The 24812-nt window shown below is 38.8% G+C and overlaps 1 protein-coding gene across 1 annotated transcript; it reads right to left on the bottom strand.

Annotated features, from left to right (window-relative positions):
• Positions 1-315: 315 nt before the first annotated feature.
• Positions 316-9188, bottom strand: LOC112501282 (conserved oligomeric Golgi complex subunit 6). Its single transcript, XM_025104993.1, has 11 exons — positions 8914-9188; positions 8774-8826; positions 8305-8452; positions 8123-8230; positions 5708-5775; positions 4685-4808; positions 4454-4600; positions 4028-4291; positions 3421-3705; positions 2527-2673; positions 316-884 (listed from the first exon to the last, which is right to left on the bottom strand). The coding sequence occupies exons 1-11, from the start codon at positions 9133-9135 to the stop codon at positions 393-395; spliced, it is 2058 nt and encodes a 685-aa protein (XP_024960761.1). The 5' UTR covers positions 9136-9188; the 3' UTR covers positions 316-392.
• Between the last annotated feature and the right edge of the window lie 15624 nt (positions 9189-24812).

Genomic DNA, 24812 nt, shown 5'->3' with positions numbered 1-24812 from the left:
ACTCGAAAGACCAAAATTGTATTTATATCTATATTTATATTTTATTTTAAAAAGTGGTTATAACCATCTTTTCAACTATACTTATAAGATCATCTCACTCTAAATTGTATATTAATAGAGCAGACTACAATTTTGGTTTTGCAAGTCCCATAACTAATTCATTTAAACATTATGATAATCCAGTAAAATGACTTAAAACATACACTTTATATTTATCAAGAATTCATTTCCCTAATTTCTCCAAAATGAAGAGCTCTTTTGTCAGCAACAGTGAGAATCGGTTGCTTTAATCGAGGTCGTTCATCGTACCTAAGATTGGTCAATCATGGTGTCTGTGATAAAGCAAAAACATTGAGTTTAATGAAGAAATTATTCTCACAAATTAATACAAGTTAAATCCCCAAAATGGTCCGAATCTGATCGGGTGGGTGCCTGGCTAATGACCTAGGATCAGTGTAACCGTTGTTGGGATCCATAATTGCATTATAAATAACATCATAAGCCTCGGCCAGGGATCGGGCGACGTGGACACAAGCGTCGGACCGCAGCCCTGGAAGCTGCATCTGTTGGAATTCTGGCAGAGAGGTGTCGCTTCCCAAAATGAGTCCGAAGAAAGCTTTAAGAGAGTCGGAGAGAGATGCAGGTGATGTTTCTTCCATGTCAGCTAATGGTGCAAGTGAGTTGTGGAAAAGAGGCATTTTGTTTGACAAGCCACATCTACTTAATATGGCACTCACTTCTTTCTCCACCAAGCTGCGCATGTGATTATCGATCATTGTTCCCAGTTTTTTCACGTATTCGGAAGCCACGTCATGCCTCAACAATGGTTGTTGGATGGCACATAAGCAATTGATAATAAAAATCCTTGACGGTGCTTCGTTGTTCTGCATCAGAAAGTGCTACTTAAAAATATTGAAATCAAAGTCACCATACCAGACCAAACTAGCTTGGTATATCCCACCAGGGAATACGTCCATTCATTTGCTACATTCAGGAATGAGGGGTGTCTTTCCTGCATGTGCTTTAGAAACAGTATCCAGGGGTACCCTACTTGGGATGCCTAACCTATTGGGAATGCAGCTATCTATAGAGGTCAGGTCTGCATACATTTCACCTCCCCAGGCCCCACCTCGGGGTGGAATATACTTGGTTTGTTTGGTTTTGTTATGCAGATAATTGCAAGTGCACTAATTCTTTATAACTTGCTGAGCACTCAATATCAAGTTGAAGAAAAGGTAAAGGAAACAATCTAAATTACTTTCCGGGAAGGGGGGGGGGTCTTTATAGGAAACTCAATGAAGATGAGCATATATATATATATATATATATATATATATATATATATATATATATATACACACACATACTAGGTTCGATGCCATGTATTATACGGGGTATTTTAAATGAGGAAAATGAGTTGAGACTTTTCCTCAGGTCTAAAAGAAAACTCTGAAACACAAGAATTCAGAAATCTATTGTTAGGCTGGAAAATAACTCTGGACTTAACTCTTCTGAATAAGAGGAATTCAGAGTTGTCTTCTAAGTCCAGAAAGTATCTATGAGCATAACTCTGAATCACAAGAATCCTGACTTCTTATAACTCAGAAACGTAAGTCTGAACTTCAACTCTGAAGAGAAGTTCAGAGTTGTATTCTAAGTTTGGGAATAAACTATAGAACTAAGTTTGGAACAAAACAATTCAGAGTTATGTTGTAAGTCTGAGAAAAAACAAATATTTGACGACTTCATGTTGGTGATTTGTATCACTAATGTCATTTAAGTGTAATGGGATTAATTTGTTGACCAATGTAATCATGATAAATATCGAACAAGTAAGGAAGGTGCTGAGTGCACATTTGTTTGAGTTTATTTTGATTTAGGGGCGAATTTGAAAAATGCTTCAAAAATCCGAATTTGAAATTTTAAACCCGGTTTTGATGTCCACTTCCGAGTTAAATTCAGAGTTACAACTCTGAATTTTCCCAGAGTTATGTTGTAAGTCTGGAGGCGACTTCAGAGTTAAATTCAGACTTACAACTTTGAATTTTCCCAGAGTTATGTTGTAAGTCTGGAGGCCACTTCAGATTTAAATTCAGACTTACAACTCTGATTTTCCCAGACTTTCATACTTGTATGTCTTACAAGTCTGGAAGGCAACTCTGAATTTTAACTGAGGAAAAGGAGTTCAGACTTATAAGTCTGAGGAATGGAAATCCAGAGATTTTTAATTAGTCTGGGAAATCAGTTACACCACGAAAACAGGAAAATAAACGTGTAGAGGGACAAATGTCACTTAAATAGACCTATTTGAACCGTAAGTGAAAATTGTGTCTAGATACATGTTTAGGCGGGAAAAAGCAATAACCGCCTCACAGAAACATGACACGTGTCCCTAAAGTTACTTATTTATTAGGGTGTGTGTTTGTGTGTGTATATATATATATATATATATATATATATATATATATATATATATATTATTAATTGATGAAAGATGAATAATTGTCAATTGTGAGGAAAAGGTACCTTAGATGGAGGTACTTGGCTGCTACTTGCCAAAATAGCATCAACAGATGATCTTCGTGATTGGGCCACGTCAGACCTCGTTCTACCTCTTCTAGCTGACTCAATAGATCCCTTTGACCTGTGTGCTTCCATTGCTTGCTCACAAATCTAGATTTATATGAATAAAATGAAAATGAAACCAAGGGTGGAAAACAAAAAAGGGTCATCAACCAAAAGTGTATGTACACGGGTTAGATCAATGATCAATCCCCTTAACCGGAAGCCAGTGAGTGTTTAAAACTATAGGTAGTGATTTCAAGTCTCTTTATAGACAATGTTGTGTGAATTTATTTACTGTTTTAATGCAAGAAATATGAAGTGAAACTACATTAAATTTTTGTTAGGTTAACACTAAGACCCTATTTCAATATGAGAGCTTTTTAAAGACTTTTTGGGAAGTTTTAGGCGACATGAGATTTTGAAAAAGCATTTGATATAAAAATAACACTTTTTGCTTGTAACTGCACACTCAATCAAAAAGCTTGTGGGCCTCATTTTTTTGAAGAGTTTTGCTTGTTTTCGATGGCCACCTAAGCTTGTGGGTCCCATTTATTTCGAAAAAGCTCCCCATTGTGAATGCGCTAAAGGCCTAAAAAATGTAATGTGGCACTGTCCTTGTACATCAATTTTTCTGGTACCACCCAATTTTTTTCTCAAAACAGAGTCCACTTACAATGTTGAAAAGCCAACTTAGATAAGCTAGCCTAGCCTTTTACTAACATTTATTTTCACAAAAACTAGACCCTGATAAGCAGAAGCATAACATGAGAAAAACGAACATGAAAGGGGGAAAAACTGTTGGATAATTTTCACAATAACTTCAAGTGCAGTTAGATTTTTAAGCATGTTTATTACCTGTATTATAGGATCAAGCAAAGCAGATATTACTGGATCAAATATTGGCTTTTTCCCTGATGCAGGAACCATCATGCTGTCATGAATCTCAATTAGTTCATGCAACACAGAGACTCCTTCCCTGACTGCTGGTGGTGGGGAAAGATCAACAGCAACTAGTGGGGGATATCGCAAAAGCTTCTCCCCTCGAACTTTTAAAATGTCAAAAAAGGTTTTCTGAGCAGCATCCTTAAGAGCCCAAAGTGTATTACAAAGAGCAGTTTCTCTCCCTAGCAGATCTGACACCTAAAAGATAAGACAGTTTAGTAGATGCAAGCCACTCAGAAATCAGCAAGTTTTGTGCATGGGTCATAAGACTATGATTAGTGGTGATTGATTGCAATGGATTGATAATAGGACAAACCCCAGAAAAGAATTAAAAAATATTAAAAGAAATGATTTGGGTTGATTGATTCATTTGGTTAGTTTAGATCAGTTGGGTTGGGGTGGAAGGTTGTGTATGTGGATGAGAGAGGACGTAATTTTTTGATGAAAGATTTGGTTGGGTTGGGTTGGGTGCTGATAAACAGTCACAAGTGTGTGCATGGCTTATAATAATTGAACTCACCGTGTGGCTGTAGAACTCGAGGGTATTGCTAAGCTTGTATGAGATTATGAGATTGGGTTGAGACTGCAACACTTGTTCAACTCTAACTTTAAAAGGCCGGCAAACACCCTCAAAGATCCTATCCAAAACGAATGTCAAGTCAGGTTCTGCTTTATCTTGGATAATCTCTGTGCTTTTGGAGAATCGACGAGCAGTTGGTCCAGTATCCACTACTGCATCAGGATCAAGCAACACAAATACAAGTTCTCTTTCAGATGCAAGGGCCTGCACTTGAGAAAAGTAAAAGATAATAAAGAATACATGGTCAGGAAGATACTTTCCAATACAACAAAATTGGGTCTATTAGACATTTTTGGCGTCCTATAAAACCGATTTTGTTGTAACGTTCAACTTGTAACAAGAGTGCAAGTAGACTGTAATTCACACCTGATGCAGCCAACCTAGCATGTCACCTACATAGCGTAGCGGGTCATGAGCATGTACTTCGATCGGCCTGGGCATTCCACCAGGTCCTCCACGTGTAAGAGCACTTATAAATCTCCTAAACAGGGCATTGTGCCTCATATTTGCTACCTACCAATTATGAATTGACAGGTGAATAAAAGCGGTGTCAAATGGATCATAAGATTTAAAGGTGGTAATTCACATATATTTTACCTCTTCTGCACAATACTTGAACAGTACAGGTCTTTCTCTGAGACAGCGAACTGCCATTTTAAGCAGCTCGCTAACTTCAGGATTATCAGTGTCACCCAATCTCCTACACTCTGTCTGAACCCACCTGGAAGAAAGACAACACAGCCACACAGTCAAGAAAGGAAGAACCCCAGAAGGCAAATCATACAATCCATGCTAATTGGTGATCAAGAGTAACAGCTAAACCAACTCCAAAATGTGGGAAAACATTGAAATGGATAGTATTTGGCCCAAAACGCAGGGATTTGATGGTACATTTCTAACTAGTACTACTCAGCTTAATGCCAGAGGATGAATTGTGCAAAAACATAATAGTGCTAACTTAAGAGAATAATATAACCAAACATTCAGTAGTTTAACCATCGGTACCATGCATTAAGGTTTACATGCAAAAACATTTTTTCCCCTCATTTGTAGCCTCTTTCCCGACTTTTGTCTAGAGTAGGTACAGGTCATGAGGACTTTCTCAGTGTAAAAAGAACCCAAATACCAACTCTTGCTTTACAAAAAAGGCCAGAAGAGTCCTCCAAAAAAGTGAAAAAAGAAGGGAAAACATTAAACAGGCCCTAATATTTAGCGGCTGATAATTAAATAATTTTGAACTCACATCTCAGATGAATAACTTGGCATGATGATGACTAAGATAAGTGGTTATATAGAAGGTCGTGGAGACTGCATTCATTCACCTCTCCTTTGTTTGGCATCTTAATTTTATGGGCCCCAGCTCCATTTAACCCCACAACATGGAATCGACCCCATATGAAACTGAGAACTTAAATAGATTAAACGTGTTGACCTAAATAATTCTAAGTTCACTGATAGTTCTAATAAAATAGATAAGTTAACAATCCTAATAATGGAGTACACAAGTCGAAGTAGTGCAGGTCGTTAACTAGCGTGACTGGATAATTTACATAACTAGTAAAGTAAGCATTATCACCAACAAAATACTCCTACAAGTTTCGGATTTTATTGATTTTTCACCTGCACAGGCGTTCATAGGCACCTTCTTGGTAAACAGCCATCATATCCATGAGCTCCAAACCTGCACGCTGTGAACATTCAGAAATGAGTAATGATTTCAAAGCTAAGCAGTTAACGCAGTTGATTGCGAAAATCGCGGTCGGAGACATGATTTGAAATTGCGGTTATCGCAGTGGTAAAGCGGTGGTATAGAGGTAAAAAACTAGGTTCATAAGATAAATATGAATGTGTGTGTGTGTGTGTGTTTAACTTAATATATTGTGTGCCTACAAGAATAAATACTTAATGCCTTCAAACAACAAAACAATAACCAGCTAAACTTAAAAGGTTAAACAACAAAGTTAGAAACCATTAGGGACTAAATTAGGGACTGAAACAGAAACAATCCAGAAAAGGGCGTCCAATTCCAAAGTTCAAAATTCCGACAATTAGGGACTGAAACAGAAAGTCAGAAACCATTACCTGACAGTAAGGGTTAGTGTTCAAAAGTAGAAGCAATGAAGATCAACAATAGAAGGAATCAATAAAAGCACAATCAAACAGGACTTTGGAATCGATGACCAAATTGGACTGTGGAACTGTGGGATCGATAATCATCGCTTTCGTTGATAGGCCAACTAAGAGTCTAAATAGCCCACAACAATCAAAAGCCTACCCAAAATAGAACCCGTTTAAATTCAACAAAAAAGGTCCAAAACAGCCCCAAAAGAAAATTCGGTAAATGCGGCCGCTATTTGGGGTTGAAAATGCGGTGATTAGCAGTAATTGTGGCCGCTATTTGAGGTACCACTATAATGCACCGCTATTTTGTGTCCCACTACTAACCGCTATAGAGCGCAATTAAGTGCACAGTTTCAAAACATTGAATAGAATTAAAGGAATGGGTAAGATGCTTTGAAATAGCATGAAAACCATCAAGAACTCAATGTGTCCATATATTCCATAATCTCAATGGACTTGTGCAACTTATTTCTAGTTGATAACAATTTTAGTCTGATAGAACAACAACTTCATTCAAACCTAACTACTTCAAATTAAGAGGATTGGAACATAGATTACAGAAGTAACTGTCTGCATGGATAATATTATGAAAAAGAAAATCTCCAACGCCGCCACTAGAATGTGCTAACACTACATATTCCTGAACTATCATTTAAATCCTATAATAAAGCCGCATGTTCTTTTGCCAGTGTGCTCTTAATAAAACAAAATGTCAATTTTAAAATGATTAGACATATTAATGATAAAATAGCAATAACTTTCACCCGACTCCTGATTTCTTCTTTTAATCCACCTGCTTCTACTGTTTTTTCCTTGTGATTGTCATCATGTGTTCTATTGCTGCCAGTTTTACACAAAACATATTTTGCAATGTTCACCCAAACTCAATAACCTCCAGAGACAGTTGGTAGTTTGATATTATCACCATATTTCATGCTTCAAATCTGCTTTGTCATGTGTCCAACCACTTTCCAGCATAAAATTCACAGTGCATAATGGTGCATCCTGTTTGTCTCACTAAATTAGAACAACACATGCATTTGATAGGGACTACTAAAGATCAATTTACTTTTCTAGGACATTGCCTACCATGGCATTGCTTTAGGAGAAGATTCTGCATAACCTATATGTGTGCCTTGTCAACTTAAGTCGAGTGTATCATTAAATATTAAAGATCCAACAGATTAAAACTTCACACAAGTGGTTAGGACTTAGGAGGAGGCTTAATTTACTCAAGTTGGGAAAAGCATGAGTTTAACTTGGAGGTTTCTTACTTACAAAACAATATGCTGAAACTAAGTTGCACACAGAAAGAACTATACAAACATTGATCCTGAACGGAAAATCCTATTCCCAGGATACGTGATCAGACAATGAAAGCTAGTCCACAGTGGTACCTTTATCTTTCCCTGCCTGTATTCCCCCCATTCTAAAATTACAAGTATGATCGCCTTTCAACAACATTTTATTAACCATCCAAGTAGAAGATTTTTCCAATCCACACATACTTCATAAACGTGCTAATTTTCTTAGCAGGATTTGGATTGAGCAGCAAAGGGCTCTACTCTTTCTTTCATTTTCAATGGCATGTTTGCAGGAAATCATCATGGCATAACAACTTTCATTCTGTTATATGAGAACTAAACTATATGACAAAACCACCAACTCCATATACCCTTCATAGTTGACACAAGATAACAAATTTACCAAAAGGCAATTTTTTAATGGAAGAAAATTACCAAACTTAACCAAAACGGTATCATAAATTTATGGGAAATTGAGTAGCAAAAGGTCTGCATGTCAATGTCTATGTATCACATTACAGCCAGTAGATGGCAACATGTCAAAAAGGGGATGAACATATATATTTATTTCTGTGTTGATATGAGAAGGGACTTAACCACAAGAGGTTACCTGATGATGGGTCCTGAGTAGGACTTTGCAATTTGCATGGATTGTTTGTACATGGCTCAGTGCCTTGAAAAAGTTTTCATTCAGTTCTTCCTCCCTTAGTGCATTTATCTATGGAAGCAATGCTACAGGTAAGTACATCATATCTTACATTATTTGTAATTCAGTGACAGAAAAAACATCACCTCTTCAGTAGAAACTTGATAATCTCGAAGGAAGCATGATGCAATCTCTTGCCTCTGAGTGGTCACTTCAAGTTCCTGTTTGAGTCTTTCTGTTGTAGTGATAATATCTCCAGTAGTGGAATTACAGTTGCTCAAGGATTTGGCAATTCTGCAAGATTTAAACATTGAGCTACATCTGTGCCTTAAACTGGATTTTTTATTATTTTCCAGACTACCAACTAGTTACAAACATGTTACTTCACATTAACATTCAACAATTTATTAATGCTTAATAGATCTTCCAACCTCTAACGTATACCATTATGTCTTGATTATTATTACTCGTCAATTTCTTCCAATTTATCACTAACAACTTAAGATTTCAAGGTTGTATGCTTGATCCTCGAATGGTAGCTAGATTTACGACAGGAGATAGCAACGAAATGATGCAAAATTGTTTGAAAGCAGAAAGACGGGTATAGTAGCTCACTTGTCACAGCATTCGGCTAGAGAATTAACCTCTTCCTCCACCCGATCCAAAGCCTAAAACCGTAAAAATAAAATAACTAACTCGTTATGTTGATCRAKTGATTCAATGATCGATGGAGAAWGAGAATGAAGTATGCGAACCTGCTGGGCGGCATCGGAAGCAAKGAGGAAGTCGTGATTTATAGACAGAGAACGCTTCTCGATAGTTGATCGGAGGTTACGGCGAGCCGGAGCAGTGTTATCGGTATAGAAAGTGGAGAGTGTATTGAGAGAAGCCAACAGATCTGGATTATCGGTGCGAGTTTCCAGAACTTTCTTCAGCTTCCTTGACAGCCCCGGCGCCAGCGCCGTCGTCGTCCCCATTTCTCTCCGGTTGGTCTACCTTCAATTACGATCTTTCTCCTTCGTTCGTAGCAACTGATCGGAGTTTTGGTGCAATCTTATCGATTCGGGTCCTATTTAATCCACCATTAAATAATGCGCTGATCCGGCCCAAGATCTAACTGAAATAAAAACGAAAAGAGGTGAAAACAAAAAATAGCGATTTTTTTCATCATTTACCCGATATTACTATGTTGTTTAGGTTCTACCTCCATCACTTGTGGACTAGTAAAAAATTATCAGATTTGACTCAGGTTCACAATTGCAACGGCCATGTCTATAATTTTAACCTTTTTTTTTGTCTTTTAGCTAGTTTAGGTTCACAATTGCAACGGCCATGTCTACAATTTTAACCTTTTTCTTTGTCTTTTAGCTAGTTTCATGGCAGACGTAGGACTTGTGGAGATAATGATATTTGGGTAAATCTGAGAGATGAATAAGCAGAAGACCAATATGAGGAATGACTACTTTGACTAATTTTACAAAAATAATATTTGAATTAATTTTGAAATCTAAGGTGGCGTTTGATTCGCAGAATGTTTTTGGATGAAATGGAATCTGTTAAAGAAATTTGACTTTGAAGAAATTTGAATGAAATGTTGTTAGGTTTGACCACCTGTTTGGTTGGCAGACATTGAAATGGAATCTGTTAAGAAATTGGAATCTTTCTGTTTGGTTCACAGAATGTAGCTTTAGAATTGGAATAAAATTTTGGTAAATGAGCAAAATGCCTTTTTTTGAAAATTTTAATTTTTTAAAACTAAAAATACTTTAATAAAATAATTATTTAATATGTAAAACAATATAAAATACACAACCCAAATATAATCATAAGTCAAACGACGTTACTAAATCGACGGTGGTCGGCGGTGGTTCAGATTGATGGTGGTCCACAGTGGTTAAGATGGTGGTGGTCCGCAGTGATTCAGATCGATGGTGGTCCACAGTGGTTCAGATGGAGGTGGTTAGCGGTGATTCAAATAGGCGGTGGCGGCGGTGGTTGTTCAAATTGGTGGTGGTCGGCGGTGTTTGACGGTGATTTAGATTAATGGTAGTCGTCAGTGGTTGGGAGTTATATAGATCGATGGTGGTCCGTTGTGGTTTAGGTGACGATGGTCAGATGTGGTTCAGATTGGCAATGGATCATATCGGTGATGGTCAATGATGGTTTAGATCGACGATGCTTTAGATCAGTAGTAGTTGGCGGTGGTTCAGATCAATGGTGGTCCGTGGTGGTTCAGATGACTATGGTCGACAGTAGTTCAGATCAGTTGTGGTCCATGGTGGTTTAGATGGCGGTTATCGTCAGAGGCTTAGATTGACGGTGAATCAGATCAGTGGTGGCTCACATCGGTGGTGGTGGTTGACAGTATTTCAGATCGGTGGTAGTAGGTGGTGGTGCTCGACGGTGGTTCAGATCATTGGTAGTCGACGGTGGTCGACGATGGTTTAGATCGGTGGTAGTCGATGGTGGTGGTCAACGTGGTTTAGATCGGTGGTGGTCCATGATGGTTCTGATGGTGGTTATCGACGGTGGTTCAGATTGATGATGAATCAGATCAGTGGTGGCTCAGATCGACGATAGTTCAGATTGACGGTGAATCAGATCAGTGGTGGCTCAGATCGGCGATAGTTCAGATTGACGGTGAATCAGATNCGATAGTTCAGATTGACGGTGAATCAGATCAGTGGTGGCTCAGATCGGCGATAGTTCAGATTGACGGTGAATCAGATTAGTGGTGGCTCAGATCGGTGGTAATCGGTGGTGGTGGTCGGCGATGGTTCAGATCAATGGTGGTCGACGGTGGTGGTGGTCGTCGGTGGTTCAGATCGGTGGTAGTCGGTGGTGGTTCAAATCGGTGGTGGTCGGCGGTGGTTCAGATCGGTGGTAGTCGATGGTGGTGGTCAGCGGTGGTTTAGATCAGTGGTGGTGGTCGGCGTGGTTCAGATCGGTGGTGGTGGTCGGCGGTGGTTCAGATCGATGGTGGTGGTCGGCTGTGGTTAGCGGTGGTTCAGATCGGTGGTAGTTAGTGGTGGTGGTCGGCGGTGGTTCAGATCAATAGTGGTCGATGATGGTCATATTGAGTTTTATGAGATTATAACATATTAGGTTAAGGGCATATTTGGTATAATGAAGATAGAGATTCCATTCCATCAAAATACCATGTAGTTGTTAAGGAATGTTAGGGGGCGTTTGGTTCGTCGGAATCCGTCAGAATCTGGTGGAATTGGAATGGTTAATTCCGATGACTGATTTTCATTCCAATGTTTGGTTACCCATGGAATGGAATTGAATTCCAAAGATTCCATCATTTGAGGATTTCGTCATTTCTTCCTAAAACTGATGGAATTGAAATCCATTCCATCTGAAAATATGTAAATGACAAAAATACCCTCACGATTAGTGCTTGCTTCCGATTTCTGCTTATCAAACACCAAAATCAAACTAATTATTGTGTGCTTCCGAATTTTGCTTATGATGCTCTCGATCGATTACTGCTTGCTTCCAATTTCCTCATTAAATGTTCAAACAAACCAGATCTAGGTTCACTGTCGCCAACACCCTCTAAACCCCTTCCCTCTTTAAAGCTTCGACCTTGTAACTCCATAAATCTAAAACCAGAACTGAGAACGAGAAAAACCTAAAACGAAAAATGGGTTCTACGATAGTTGTGGCGGCAGTGAAAGGTAGAAGAAAAGGCGAAAGGGCGATGACCATGGAGGAGGGAGAGAGTGGTTGTGTTCTTATGGTGAGTTTTTCCATCCTATATCCAACGAAAGCTGTGGAACACGGTCATGGTAGGGGAGGCCGGAGATGAGAGCATAGAAGGGCGGGGTGAGAGTGGGGGTCGTCTAGGATGAGAGAGATTAAACATTTTAATTAGTTTTTGAAATTTGATTAAAAGTTTTATTGCTTCCAATTAAATGTTAATTTTATTGTTATTTGTAATAAAAAAATTAATTTAAAAAAAATTATCAACGAAAGGGTATTTTTGTCTTTTTTTCATCACTACATTCCAATTATGCTGCAAACCAAACATGAATATTCCAATTCATTAGACATATAAAATTCCATTCCTGCCAACCAAACACTTGGTCAAACCTGATAACATTCCATTCCAATTCATTCCAGATTCCAATTCTTTTTGACATATTCTATTCCTTCAGAAATCATTCTGCTAACCAAACGCCCCCTTAAAATCCTTTATCCATGTAATTCATAAGAATCTAAAGATTCCTTCCGATGAAAAGAATGAACCAAACGAAGGAAATGAATCTGGTCAAAGGAATTCAACATTCCAATTCCTCCAGAATCCTCCAGAATCTGCAAACCAAACGCCACCTAAAGGTTAATAAATTTTGTTGTCTTTTAAAAAAATCTGAAAATTTTATTTTAAGATGTATATGTAAAGCAACATTACTGATTATTTATATTGGTTCATGTGTGTTTGATCAAATAAATATTTAAAATGATTCATATATGAATTTCCCCTACTTATTATCTCATAATATTTATATTTCTTATTTGATAGAAAAAATATTGAATTTTATGGATTATGTTTTTAGGGATGGTTTACTTTGCAAATCAAGTTATTTGTATAAAACCGTGCAAACCTTATTCAACTAATCATAATTTTTTTTTTTATAATTATAAGAGGTTGATTAGTCATTTTATTGTTGAGTACGTCAATTATGGACATTGTCATTTTATTATTATTAATTTTAAAGAAATATATGAAACAATTTATTTAAAACAACCATATACGAAGCAATTTCATAAAAAAAATTATATAAAACAATATCACCAGATTAAACAATTTTATTAAATTAAATAATGAAATCGACAGATGAAAATGATTTATATGTTTTACACAATAGAAATGATTTACATTTGATTTCCTCCTTGTATTTTTATAATCAATTTGATTTGTTATTTTTGCTAAGCTTTTTCTATTAAAAATTTTAAATATAAATTAAGGTGATTATGTTAGACCCCAAACTTGTAAAAGTGTAAATAAGAATTATCTTGCTCTAGTCAATAGGACTTAGTCTATTGAAGTTGTCTGGCTAAGAGCTCTCATGCAGAGGATCAAGGACCAGAGCTCTTGCTCAGAGTGAAAGTTCCGTTATACAGAGCCGCGCTCTATCTTCGTGATCGGTCAAGTCTTGTGTGCCAAAAAGCATAAGCGCTTGACTCAAAGCAACAACTCCAAGACCCAGAGCCTCTGCATAGTACATTCAGAGCTTCTGCATATGCAGAGCCTCTGCATAGTACATCCCGAGCTTCTGTATGTTCATGCAGAGCATCTAGGTACCTTCTTCACGGAAAGCGTGCGTTAGCCCAGACATTCTCGCAAATGTCTAACAGCTTAAAGACAGCTTGACCAAGTCTGCTCCGCTAATCAAGGAAAGTCAAAGATAAGGATGTAGACCAGTCAGCTCAGAATTCCATGCCTAATTTATAGCGTAGTTTGTTAGACCTAGGTGTATAAAAGGAGGCCTCCGCATCAGGTTCAAATATACCTGAAGGAGCCGACTTATACTATACGCAAATTCTTGTGAGATTACATTTGTTCTTCAATTATTCATCTTTTATAAATAAAAGCATTCGGTTATTCAAAGCATTATTTTATTGCTTTACGTTTTTCTTTGAATATCCAGTTTAATCAATAGAAATACACTGTTGTTATTTATTCTTATTTTAAGCAAACAATATTTCTGCAAATTTAGAGTATCTGGATCCAACAATTGGTATCAGAGCCTGTTAATCACATCAATTAATTAGTGGATCGATATCCGACATGATTAAACTCTTAATTTTGTTTTGATTATTCCTTTTTAAAGATTTATCACTCATACTTTTCAATCTTAAAAACATTTGCTTTTAAGTAATCTGGAAATCGTTTGTCAATCGATCTTCCTTCTTGTCAAATTTCTTTTCTAAGAAATTTCAACTCAAAATGTCGTCTTCTTAATCATGGAACTTCATGTATAGTACCGACTCCTTAACAAAACCTGCGACTCTCATTAGGGAAGAATATCCCCAATGGAAGATTCGAATGATCAACTTCTATGAGGGTCTTGACCTAGAATTGTATGAGTCAATCTTAAATGGCCCATACGTCCCTACTACCATCATCCCTAGGATTCCTGCTGTTGGTGATACAGTTGAGGTACCTGCCAGACGAGTTCCCAAACTTCGTCGTGACTGGAACGATGAAGATAAACGAAGAGTGGAGGTGGATCAAAAGGCCAAACGACTTTTGATCATAGCGCTTCTAAACGAAATATTTCAGTCACTGGATGCGTGCGACTCGGCGAAGGATTTGTGGGATCAACTGGCCAACCAGTTGGAAAGGGGGCATCAAGATGAAGAAGAATCGTCGTGCCCAGTGCCTCAATGAGTACAACAGCTTCCAGGCACTCCCTGATGAGTCTTTAGAACAGATTTATCATCGATTCAACACTCTGATCAACAAATGCTGCAAGTGTGACGTGATCAGAACTTAAGAGGAGAACAACATGCTCTTCTTGAAGAGATTGAACGCTGAATGGGGTAATCTGACAATGTCCCTCCAGGCAAATCAGAATCTGGAGGAATGGACTCTGCATGATGTATATGGGACACTGCAAGCACAAGAACAAGAGGTGCAGAAGGCAAAGGTCGCTCTGGGTGGACCTCTGGCTCTTGTCTCTGATTCAAAAGAGACAAACATGCCAGCCACACAGAGAACGGAGACCCAGAGAAGAAAGGAGGAAAGGAAAGAAGGCTCTCATCTTGGAGAGTGATGATGATACAAACAGAGCATCTAGCTCTGAAGACGACGACATTAACGCCTTTGCGAAGTCCTTGGCCTTGATCACCAAGGAATTCTAAAGGAAATTTGGAAAGGAAGTCTTCAACAAAAGAGGAAGACAAAATGACCGAAGCAGAGAGAAGTCTTTCGATGGAAGGAACCCTTCTTCTTTTCCCCAACAAGAAGGAGGAAGAGCAGTCGGAACAGAAGAAGCAAGGCGTCCGATGCTTCAGATGTGGAAAGATGGGGAACTACTCCAAGAGTGCAGAGGCCTCTTGTGAAAGATGAACTGTACTACAAGAATAAGTACATGTATAATCGATCACAAAGGAGTCTCATTGCAGAACAGGAGAATTGGGTCTCTGACTCCTCATCTGATGAAGAAGATCAAGCCAACTTCTATGGAATGGCTATTGAGAATGAGTCTGTATCTGACACCGACTCCTAGGTATGTTCAATCTCTTGTTACTCTCACTCTGACCTGGAAGAGAGCATCTCTGCTTTGACAAACGATTACGTTAATCTACAGCAAAAGCTCTCTCTAGAAAATCTAAACGATAATCCTTGGAGAAGGAAAAACTATTCTTTGAACGAGAGACAGAGCTACTAACTGTAGAAAAACAAGAGTTATCAGTGGAGAATGAAAAGCTTTTACAAACAAAACGATCCACTGAAACAAGTCTTAAAACATAGTGCTTAGAATTAAAAGCGGCTATAAAGAAAAAGAATACAGAGCTAATAGAAAAAGAGAGAGACAGACTAAACTCTGAAGCCCTAAAAGACTATTTTCAAAAGGAAAGGGAGTTCCTACACCAGAGCTTACAAAGAAAAGAGCTCTTGATTAAGAAATATCAAGATGCTCAGCAAGTGTATGAAAAAGTTAACTCTCAACAGGATAAAGCAGGGATAGGTTATATAGACCTAGACTTCACCTGGAAGAGGAAAAACACTCTTGAATCCGTGTTTAGGTTGGGCAAAAAACAGAAACCAGATTTTCCTATTTTGCATACAGCCTCACCGTTTAAAAGATGTAAACTTGAGAGTGGAGCCAGAACCCCTAAGTTAAAATTCAAAAACATCTCTTACTCTTCAAAAATGTGTGCCACAAGTTGATTTAAAATGCATACAAAAGACAAATGAGATTTTTTGTTTTGGCTCTACAAATCTTGAACATCTTAAGACTGAAAGTGAGGTTACCAAACTTGAATTAGATGGAATCAAGAGTTCATCCACAGGTAATTTTCTTAAAACTTTGGATTAGAAATTGATGGATGGATTTACAAAAACTATAAGACAGGTCTACGAGCAAGACTTGCTTGAGGCCTTGAACTATCCTTCTAAAATACATGCAGATTCTTCTGAGTATAACTCCTCGGATACTTTTGAAAATCCACTAAAACAAAAGACGGATGAAGCTTGTAGCCCATGCTTATAAGAACCTGAAGTTCTTAATGATACCACTGTATCTCGACATTCACACAAGGATCTTCTTGACTCTGAGTTAGAGGTGAACTCGTTTGAAGAGCAAGTTAAGATAGAGGTCTTTGCCAAAGAACCAGAGGTTGCAAAACCCCCTATTGAGAAAAAGATTTTTCTATATTTTGGTCGTGCAAGCATGTCGACAAATGCTAAATCTGCTCCTAAGTTTGAGTACAGGGTAAAGAGTGCAAAGTCAGTTTCTTCTTCAAAGGGCTCAAATTTCAAATCTAAGCCAATTAAATTCACTCCGGAACAGAAGGGAAAATCCGCTGCTTGCTCTAACATAAGTTCCTCTGTTTTAGAAAGGCCTCTGAAGGCCAAAGGAGTAGGAAAGAAGAAATCAGAGAAGACTCATTTTATGTTAAAACAATCAGATCTAGATAGGAAGTTTGCTAGAACTACCAATGCTAGGAATGATTGTAATAATTTATTCATTAAAGCTAATAAATTATTTTGTCATTCAAAATGTTTTCATAATTGTGAATGTGTTTCTTTGTTGCTGAAATTAAAACAGCACCTCTCTGACCTTAACTGTCTACTCTCTGGGTCATCGAAGTCTAAATCTAAAAAGACCCAGAAGAGAAAGAAGGCTCCTATAGCCAAGTCTGTTAATTCAGGTCAAGAGACGAAGCCTCTTCCCAAGCTTAAAAAGCAACCCTCTGTCCTTAATCGTCGAGGACCCATTATGAAATGGGTACCTAAATCCCTATAATTTGTTTTGCAGACGCCGCATGTGGATATTTGGTATCTTGACTCCGGATGCTCAAGACACATGACTGACAATAAGAGGCTGCTCTCCTCATACAGAGAGAAGATTGGAGGAAAAGTGACATTTGGGGATAATAAACAAGGAGAAATAAAAGGATACGGGGATCTACTACAATGTAAGGTTTATGTCTCCAAGGTTGCTTATGTCTCTGGGCTTAAACATAATCTTTTGAGCATAAGTCAACTATGTGATTCTGGCTACAATGTCAAGTTTCAAAAGGAAGCTTGCTTCATTATGTCAGAATTATGTCAGAAGTTGCTAAGAGCTAAGAGAAAAGGCAATATGTATCTCATGAACTTCTCACCAAGAGACAACTCAGAGACGCTCTGTCTTGTGTCTCGCAAGTGTGAAGAAGGTTGGCTATGGCACCACAAGCTGTCTCATCTCAATTTCTAAAATATAGAGAACCTTGTGAAGCATAATTTGGTTGACGGACTTCCTGCCATAAAGTTAGAAAAGGACCATCTCTGCTCTGTGTGTGAAATGGGAAAGCCCAAAAGAACATCCCATAAAACTAAGACAGATGTGTCCTGCGTCAGACCTCTACATATGCTTCATGTGGATCTTTGTGGTCCAATCTCTATGCAGAGCTTGTCTAGTAAAAAGTATATCTTAGTCTTAGTTGATGAATACTCACGATATACTTGGATTGAGTTTGTAAGGCAGAAATCAGATGTCCCAGAGCTGCTAATCATATTAATGACCAAGATTCAAGTACTTCTACAAAGCAAAATACAGAAGCTGAGAATTGATAATGGAACAGAGTTCAAGAACGCCAAGATCGATGCGTACTTGGACACAGAGGGCATAACCCAGAACTTCTCTGCAGCAAGGACACCACAACAAAATGGTGTCGTAGAAAGAAAGAATAGAACTCTGGTCGAAGCTGCATGCACCATGCTAGCCAGCTCTGGTCTGCCAACCCGCTTCTGGGCAGAAGCAATCTCTACTGCTTGCTTTATTCAAAATAGAGCAACGGTGGTAAAGAGGCACATGAAAACGCTTTATGAACTAATCAACTGTAACAACCCACATATTCTATGTACTGATAATCCACATCATCATACTCATAACACAAAATATAACATCGTTTACGAAATACAGATTAACAATACACTTTCTTCATATACATTTTATAATAACTAAACGTCATTCATTCTAAACTTTTCCCTTGCCTTTATCTTCCGAGGTATGAAGACCTGCAAAACAGGTTAGTCCAACAACTGAGCGTTAGACCAAAAAGGTCTAATGAGTGTATAATTCTCAAACGAACAATATACTTTCCAAACAACCAGTTCAAAATCAAACCTGTTTTGACACATAAATTTATTTATGTCTCTCGCGGTTACACCGCCATTGCATCTCTCCCGCGGTTACACCGCCATTACATATCTCTCGCGGTTACACCGCCATTACATCTCTCTCTCGTGGTTACACCGCCATTACATCTCTCTCGCGGTTACACTGCCATTACATCTCAAAAACACTTCAAAAATATTCCAACACATTAACCGGATTTGAAGTCCGGTCAACCTTGTCCGGTTAACACTTAAGATTTTTTTCTAACATATTTGTCCGGATAACAAATCCGGACAATACACCGTCTAAAGCTTAACCGATTTAACACTTAGAAATATTTCAATTTCTATCCGGATAAGAATCCGGACAATACATTGCCCAACCTTTGACCGGTTTAAAACAATCCGGTCAATACACCGCCAAACTCTTGAACGGTTTAGATGAGATTCAGTCACTTCTTGACCGGTTTAGGGAGTACTCCGGACAATACTTGAGCGTTTAAAATAAACCGATCACCTCTTGAGCGGTTTTCTATCCGGATGAGATTGTCCGGATATTAATCCGGTCACCACTTAAACGGTTTAAATAAGAATCCACATAAAATGAAACAGAATTCATAATAACCAGTTCAAAATACTACTAAATTGGATGTAAACAATTTATATCCAAAGCTTTAATACACTCACCTTTAGNGATTTGAAGTCCGGTCAACCTTGTCCGGTTAACACTTAAGATTTTTTTCTAACATATTTGTCCGGATAACAAATCCGGACAATACACCGTCTAAAGCTTAACCGATTTAACACTTAGAAATATTTCAATTTCTATCCGGATAAGAATCCGGACAATACATTGCCCAACCTTTGACCGGTTTAAAACAATCAGGTCAATACACCGCCAAACTCTTGAACGGTTTAGATGAGATCCGGTCACCTCTTGACCGGTTTAGGGAGTACTCCGGACAACACTTGAGCGGTTTAAAATAAACCGATCACCTCTTGAGCGGTTTTCTATCCGGATGAGATTGTCCGGATATTAATCCGGTCACCACTTAAATGGTTTAAATAAGAATCCACATAAAATGAAACAGAATTCATAATAACCAGTTCAAAATACTACTAAATTGGATGTAAACAATTTATATCCAAAGCTTTAATACACTCACCTTTAGAAATCGAATATCAAAGCTTTTGAATCCTCTTCTTGCAATCCATATGACTTCAGAGAAAACTTCTAAATATAGTGTGTGTGTGTGTGTGTGTAAACTTTCTTCTCTCACATTTTCTATTCAACACTTTCTATATATAGTATAGAGGAGAGGTGGTGGGCGGCACAACCAGCCGACCTCCCCCCCCCTTTTTCTTTCTTTTTTTTTATTCTATACTTATCACATAAACATAACACACACACATACACATACATACACACACACATATATATATATATATATATATGTTAAAGAAATTTAAATCAAGACTTGAAACCCGAATATTACACAACCAAAGAAAGCCTAACATCAAATTTTTACATGTCTTTGGTTGCAGATGCTTCATCCTAAATGATCGAGATTAACTTGGCAAGTTCGATAAGAAGGCAGATGAAGGCAAGTTCCTTGGTTATTCAACAAATGCCAAGGCATACAGAGTCTTCAGTCAACGAACCAAGACGGTCATGGAAAGCATCAAAGTCTCGTTTGACGATAAAAAACAAATAACTTCATAGTACCTCAGCTCTGGACTTGCTCTTAACCAGAAAACTTCCAATTCTCAAATGAAGTCAAGGGAATTGGAACTCAGGCTCCTATTTGAAGACTTTTATGGTGACGAAGACATCTCTGCACATGCACCAAGAGATGCATCTGCAAGTGTAAGTGAAGGATCACAAACAACAAGCACATCTGACTCTGGTCCTTCACACACTTCTGCTTCCTCAGAAGATCACATCAATCCACAACCAGAGCAAACAAGCTCTGCATCTGAGCCCAGTCACGTAGAACCAGAGCATAATACCTCTGGCTCTGCATCTTGTGCCTCTGTACCATCATCCGAGGGGAAGCAAGCAGAGCCTTCTTCACCATCAACAAGCTCAATGGCAAACATGCCCATGGAACGTGATCAAACGTCCCCTACTTCTCTATTTGTCCCAAGAACAAAATGGACAAAGGATCATCCTATTCACCAGATCATTGGTGAACCTTCAAGTGGCGTAAAGACTCGGGCTGCCACAGGTAATGAATGTCTATTCATAAATTTCCTTAGCATGGTAGAGCCTAAGAAAGTACATGACGCCCTACAAGATCCTAGATGGGTCGATGCCATGCAAGAAGAGCTCCAACAATTCGTGAGAAATAAGGTATGGACTCTTGTTCCTTTACCAAAGGATAAAATTGCAATTGGTTGTAAATGGGTTTTCAGGAACAAGAAGGATGAGGAACGGATCGTGGTAAGAAATAAAGCTTGGCTCGTAGCAAAAGGCTATTGCTAGGAAGAAGGCATAGACTATGACGAGACCTTTGCGCCAGTAGCAAGACTAGAAGTTATACGCTTGTTCTTAGCCTTCTCTGCACATAAAGGATTCTGAGTCTATCAAATGGACGTAAAGTCAGCCTTCTTGAATGGTAAGCTGAAGGAGGAAGTCTATGTTCAACAACTTCCGGGGTTTGAAAGCTCCACACATCCAAAGTATGTCTATTTCTTAGACAAAGCTCTGTATGGACTTAAGCAAGCACCTCGAGCCTGGTATGAACGTCTCTAATGGTTTTGAAAAAGGTAAAATCGATACCACTTTGTTTATTAAGAGGTATAAAGGTGAGATGCTCTTAGTACAGATATATGTAGATGACATCATCTTTGGTTCAACGAACCAGAGGTATTGTGATAAGTTCTCTGCGTTAATGAAGAACGAGTTTGAAATGAGCATGATGGGAGAATTAACCTTCTTCCTCGGCTTGCAAGTAAAACAGAGGGAGGATGGTATCTTCATTAGTCAAGCTAAGTATGTCTCCGACATATTAAAGAAGTACCAACTCCATAACTCATCCACCATGAGAACACCAATCGCTACTTGTACTAAGCTTGACACAGATCCATCTGGTAAGCCGGTGGATGTTAAGACTTACCGTGGAATGATTAGATCACTACTATACCTCACGGCTAGTAGACCGGACATTATGTTTGCCACATGTCTCTGTGCCCGCTTTCAAACAAATCCAAAGGAATCTCACCTTTCAGCTGTAAAAAGAATCTTTAGATATCTTAAAGGGACTCAATTTTTGGGTCTTTGGTATCCAAAGCATTCTGGTTTCGATCTTATTGCGTACACAAATTCTGATCATGCAGGCTATAAACTCGATCGAAAGAGTACATCAGGAAGCTGCCAATTACTTGGGGACAAGCTCATAAGCTGGACCTCGAAAAAGCAAAATTGCGTCTCTATTTTCACCGCTGAAGCAGAGTATGTAGCTGCAGCCATCTGTTGTTCCCAAGTGATATGGATGAAGACTCAACTAAAAGACTATGGCATAGAGTTTGAGAAGATTCCAATTATGTGTGACTCAGAAAGTGTTATCGCAATCACAGCCAACCCTGTGCAACACTAAAAAACAAAGCACATCGATGTTCGATACCATTTCATCAAGGACCATGTAGAGAAAGGTACGATTGAAATGTTCTTTGTAAATACAGATTTACAACTTGCTGACATCTTTACAAAACCTCTTGATGAAAAGAGATTCAATTTTCTAGTTAGCAAGTTGGGTATGCTAAATCTCTCAAACTAAACCAGAGCCTCTGTATGCACTATACAGAGCCTCTGCATCCCTTGATGCATACCTCTGTTTTTATTTGTATTGATCCATGAGACAGAGCCTCTTACTCGTATCCTAGTTCTTTTGTAATACAGAGCCTCTGTACCTCGATCATTATGCATGTACTCTACTTATCACAAATGATCCAAGCATAGTTCAAGGGGGAGCATATAAGAAAAGCTCAAATCAAGGGGGAGCACAACATCATCTCAGAACAGAGCCTCTGTATGTACTACACAGAGTCTCTGCGTTAAAACTCATGATTATAGAACAGAGCCTCTGCCTCTAAACATAGCAAAGTTTTCTCTAGAGGACATGTATAGTCTAATCACGAATCTCTGTTTGAGATCCTAAGATACGTCTTCTTCTGCATATAGTTCTCTGGTTCTAATCAAATCCTCTACTTTTCTCGAACCAGAGCATTTACATTTACAAATTTTTCTTGTTGTTTTTGAAAATTAAAGTATATTATTTAATTAAGAAGGCGTAAAGTTTATTTTAATTGTTTAATAAAAGCTGTTACCCACAATAAGCATCACCACCTGTGAGCTTATTTTTTCAAACGTGGGAGGCGCCACTTGCAGCTGGCAATCCACGTGGCAGGCCCCCACAGGCTTTGAGAAAACCGGTTCGGTTTTACCTGACGTTTGGGGCGCTAAAACACTCAAGTGTTTATTTCTTCCTATTTAAACAATTTCTTTACCCCCAAATTAATATTTTACGCTTACAAAATTTCTCAAGAACTCTCGTCGTCTTCAACCTTTCAACCGCCATTGCCTGAACTCAAAGCTCTCAAACATGTGCTTAAAGATCGTTTCAATCTTCAACTAATCATCCTGTTTAACAAGTAAGTACCACAAATCCGTTCCCTCATCCCATTTCTTGATTCAAGAACTATTTCTTGAAACCCTAAAAATCTGTTATCTCCTTCCAAACCCAAAACCTGCAACAATGTCCTCCTCAGAATCTAGAAACTCTCAAACTCATACCACAACCCACAAAACCATGGAAGATAATAGTCAAAACCTAGTTCCCCTCCCCATCAAACCAAATAACCATGCCCTAAACCTTCAACTTGACAACTTCGACACCAAATACCATCCCATCATAAGCATTCTCCAAAACCACTTCTTGAACCCAACCTTGACCAACACCGATGACCTGGTTTCTGAAAGATATATACAAGAATACTGGAAATCCTGCGCCGTTACTGAATCTCAAAGAGGGATCATAGGAGATTTCTTCGTCTCTGCCACACAAGAATTCGTCACAGTTCGAATTTCAAGATCCTTATTTTCACGAGTTCTGGAAATCCCAACAAAAACTGACCTGGGGCTTTCTGAATACGCCCCTCTCCCTTTCGGGGACGAAATTGTAACTTTCCTGAAGTTCTTGGGATACAACAAGGCCATTCAATACCTGTCACAGTATCGCTGTCAACACTTAGCACCGATGTGGAATACACTTTTCACATTGGTCAATCGCTCGCTGACAGGGAAGATAGGGAGCCTCGATATGTGCTCCACGAGCGTACTTCAAATCGTCTACGGTATTTTCTTCGACTTATCTCTTGACTACTCCTTGATACTCTACACCGAGTTCAAGGCCGCTGTGGCCAAAAAGTGTTAAGAAGTGGCCAAAGGAAGACAACTGTCATCCTTGTTGTTTCCCCGATTCTTGGGTCTTCTCCTAAGACCAGCTCTTGATGACAACAATATTGATGTGGGTCGTCTACCTCCTCACAAGGTAAACGTACTCACTCAATACAGACCAACAATGCACAAGGAGGGTTATGAAGCAGAAATGCCTATTCCAAAGAGGCCCATGAGCTACATGAAGTCTAAGGAGATTAGGAGAGCGTACAGACGTACACACGAGACACTAGAACCAGTGTCTCGAACCTCGGTACGCATAGAAGCAGCCGAGGAAGAAGAGAGAACTGAGTACACATGAATGCCTCAGGCCGAGGGAGAAACGATGAGAGCAGGAGAAGAAAGAATGAGAGCTAAGGAAGACAGGGTGAGAGTACTACAAGAACGAGAAAAAGAAAGAAAAGAAGAGGAGGCAAGGAAAAAGAAAACTGAGAGGGAGAAAAAGAAGAAAGCTGAGGCAGAACAAGCAAAGCAAGAAAAATTAGCTGAGATTGCTTGAGCAGAGGAGGAGCAGGCAGAAAAGGCTCGCCAAGCAGAAATCGCTCCCTAAGAGAAGAGGCTAGACTCAGAGCAGAAGAAGAGGCTCGTCAAACCGTGGCTCAATCCTCTAGTCCAAACCAATAGGATGGCCAAGAGCACTATAACGATGCTGCATGGTCTTACACAAGCGAGGGAAGTGGAGAAGATGAGGAAGAAAGTGACGAAGAATAGAGTGAGACATAAAGTGAGGGAGAAGAAGAGGAGAGAGAGGAAGAAGAAGAGGAAGATGAGGGAGGAAGTGAAGCAATTGCTCTGCCTCAGGGTGGGACAGAGCAGCCTAGGCCAAATAAGCACTTCAGATTCACCTATCCCACTCT

Source organism: Cynara cardunculus (genome assembly GCF_001531365.2).
Source record: "Cynara cardunculus var. scolymus isolate 2C chromosome LG 17, CcrdV1, whole genome shotgun sequence".
Taxonomy (NCBI): domain Eukaryota; kingdom Viridiplantae; phylum Streptophyta; class Magnoliopsida; order Asterales; family Asteraceae; genus Cynara; species Cynara cardunculus.
The sequence above is the reverse complement of the archived record's forward strand: the minus strand, read 5'-3'. Positions and strand labels throughout refer to the sequence as shown.